Source organism: Anneissia japonica, unplaced genomic scaffold (assembly GCF_011630105.1).
Source record: "Anneissia japonica isolate Jap-2015-1 unplaced genomic scaffold, ASM1163010v1 scaffold124114_len731_cov130, whole genome shotgun sequence".
NCBI classification, from domain to species: domain Eukaryota; kingdom Metazoa; phylum Echinodermata; class Crinoidea; order Comatulida; family Comatulidae; genus Anneissia; species Anneissia japonica.
In genome coordinates, this window is record NW_022751417.1 from 1 (window position 1) to 731 (window position 731).

General features: G+C 37.1%; 1 protein-coding gene across 1 annotated transcript; it reads left to right on the plus strand.

The window, feature by feature from the left end:
- Nucleotides 1-18: 18 nt before the first annotated feature.
- On the plus strand, nt 19-725 carry LOC117121625 (dual specificity protein phosphatase 1-like; the record flags this gene model as incomplete). The annotated part of the gene is made up of 1 exon (XM_033266862.1): nt 19-725. A coding segment is annotated over exon 1 (707 nt), but the record flags the coding sequence as incomplete, so codon positions are not given.
- Nucleotides 726-731: the final 6 nt, after the last annotated feature.

Sequence of the window (731 nt, forward strand, 5' to 3'; positions counted from 1 at the left end):
ATTCATGATCCTTACTACATGCTGATTTTAGATTCAAGAAGTAATGAGCAATTTAGCACATCTCACATATTGACAGCAAGAAAACATACTGCCATCAATACAGACTTTGACTGTCAAATAAACATGTTATTTCGGTATACTATGATAATATTATATGATGAAAATGGGACAATTGGCAGTGAGACAATGGAGTGTATATTAACTAGAATAGGAACAATCTGTGATGTGTATATCCTTACTGAAGGATATCGTAAGTTTCAATCTTTCTATCCATTTTTGTGTACGAGTGAAGTGATTCAAAGTGAAAAGCATCGTAGACAGATTTCTACATATCCTTCTGTTGTTCTAGAGCGGTGTCTTTTTCAGGGAAATATGAAACAGGCTGAGAATAAAGAAATGCTGCTGGCTATTGGCATTACTCATATAGTGAATGTTACGTTAGAAATGAAAAATCTGTTTCCCGATGAGTTTGTATATCTGCGTATAGCCGTGGAAGATGAGCTGTCATCCAATCTTAGGCCACGTCTTTCTCAAGCTGCAGATTTTATTGCAGATGCTATAAGGCATGGTGGCCGGGTTATGGTTCATTGTGTTCAAGGTGTGAGCCGAAGTTCAACCGTTACACTGTCTTTTATGATGAAATATCTAGGATGGCCTTTGAAAGATGCACGAGACTACCTCAAAATATGTCGTCCAATTATCAATCCAAATAGGACGTTTGTTAAGCAGCT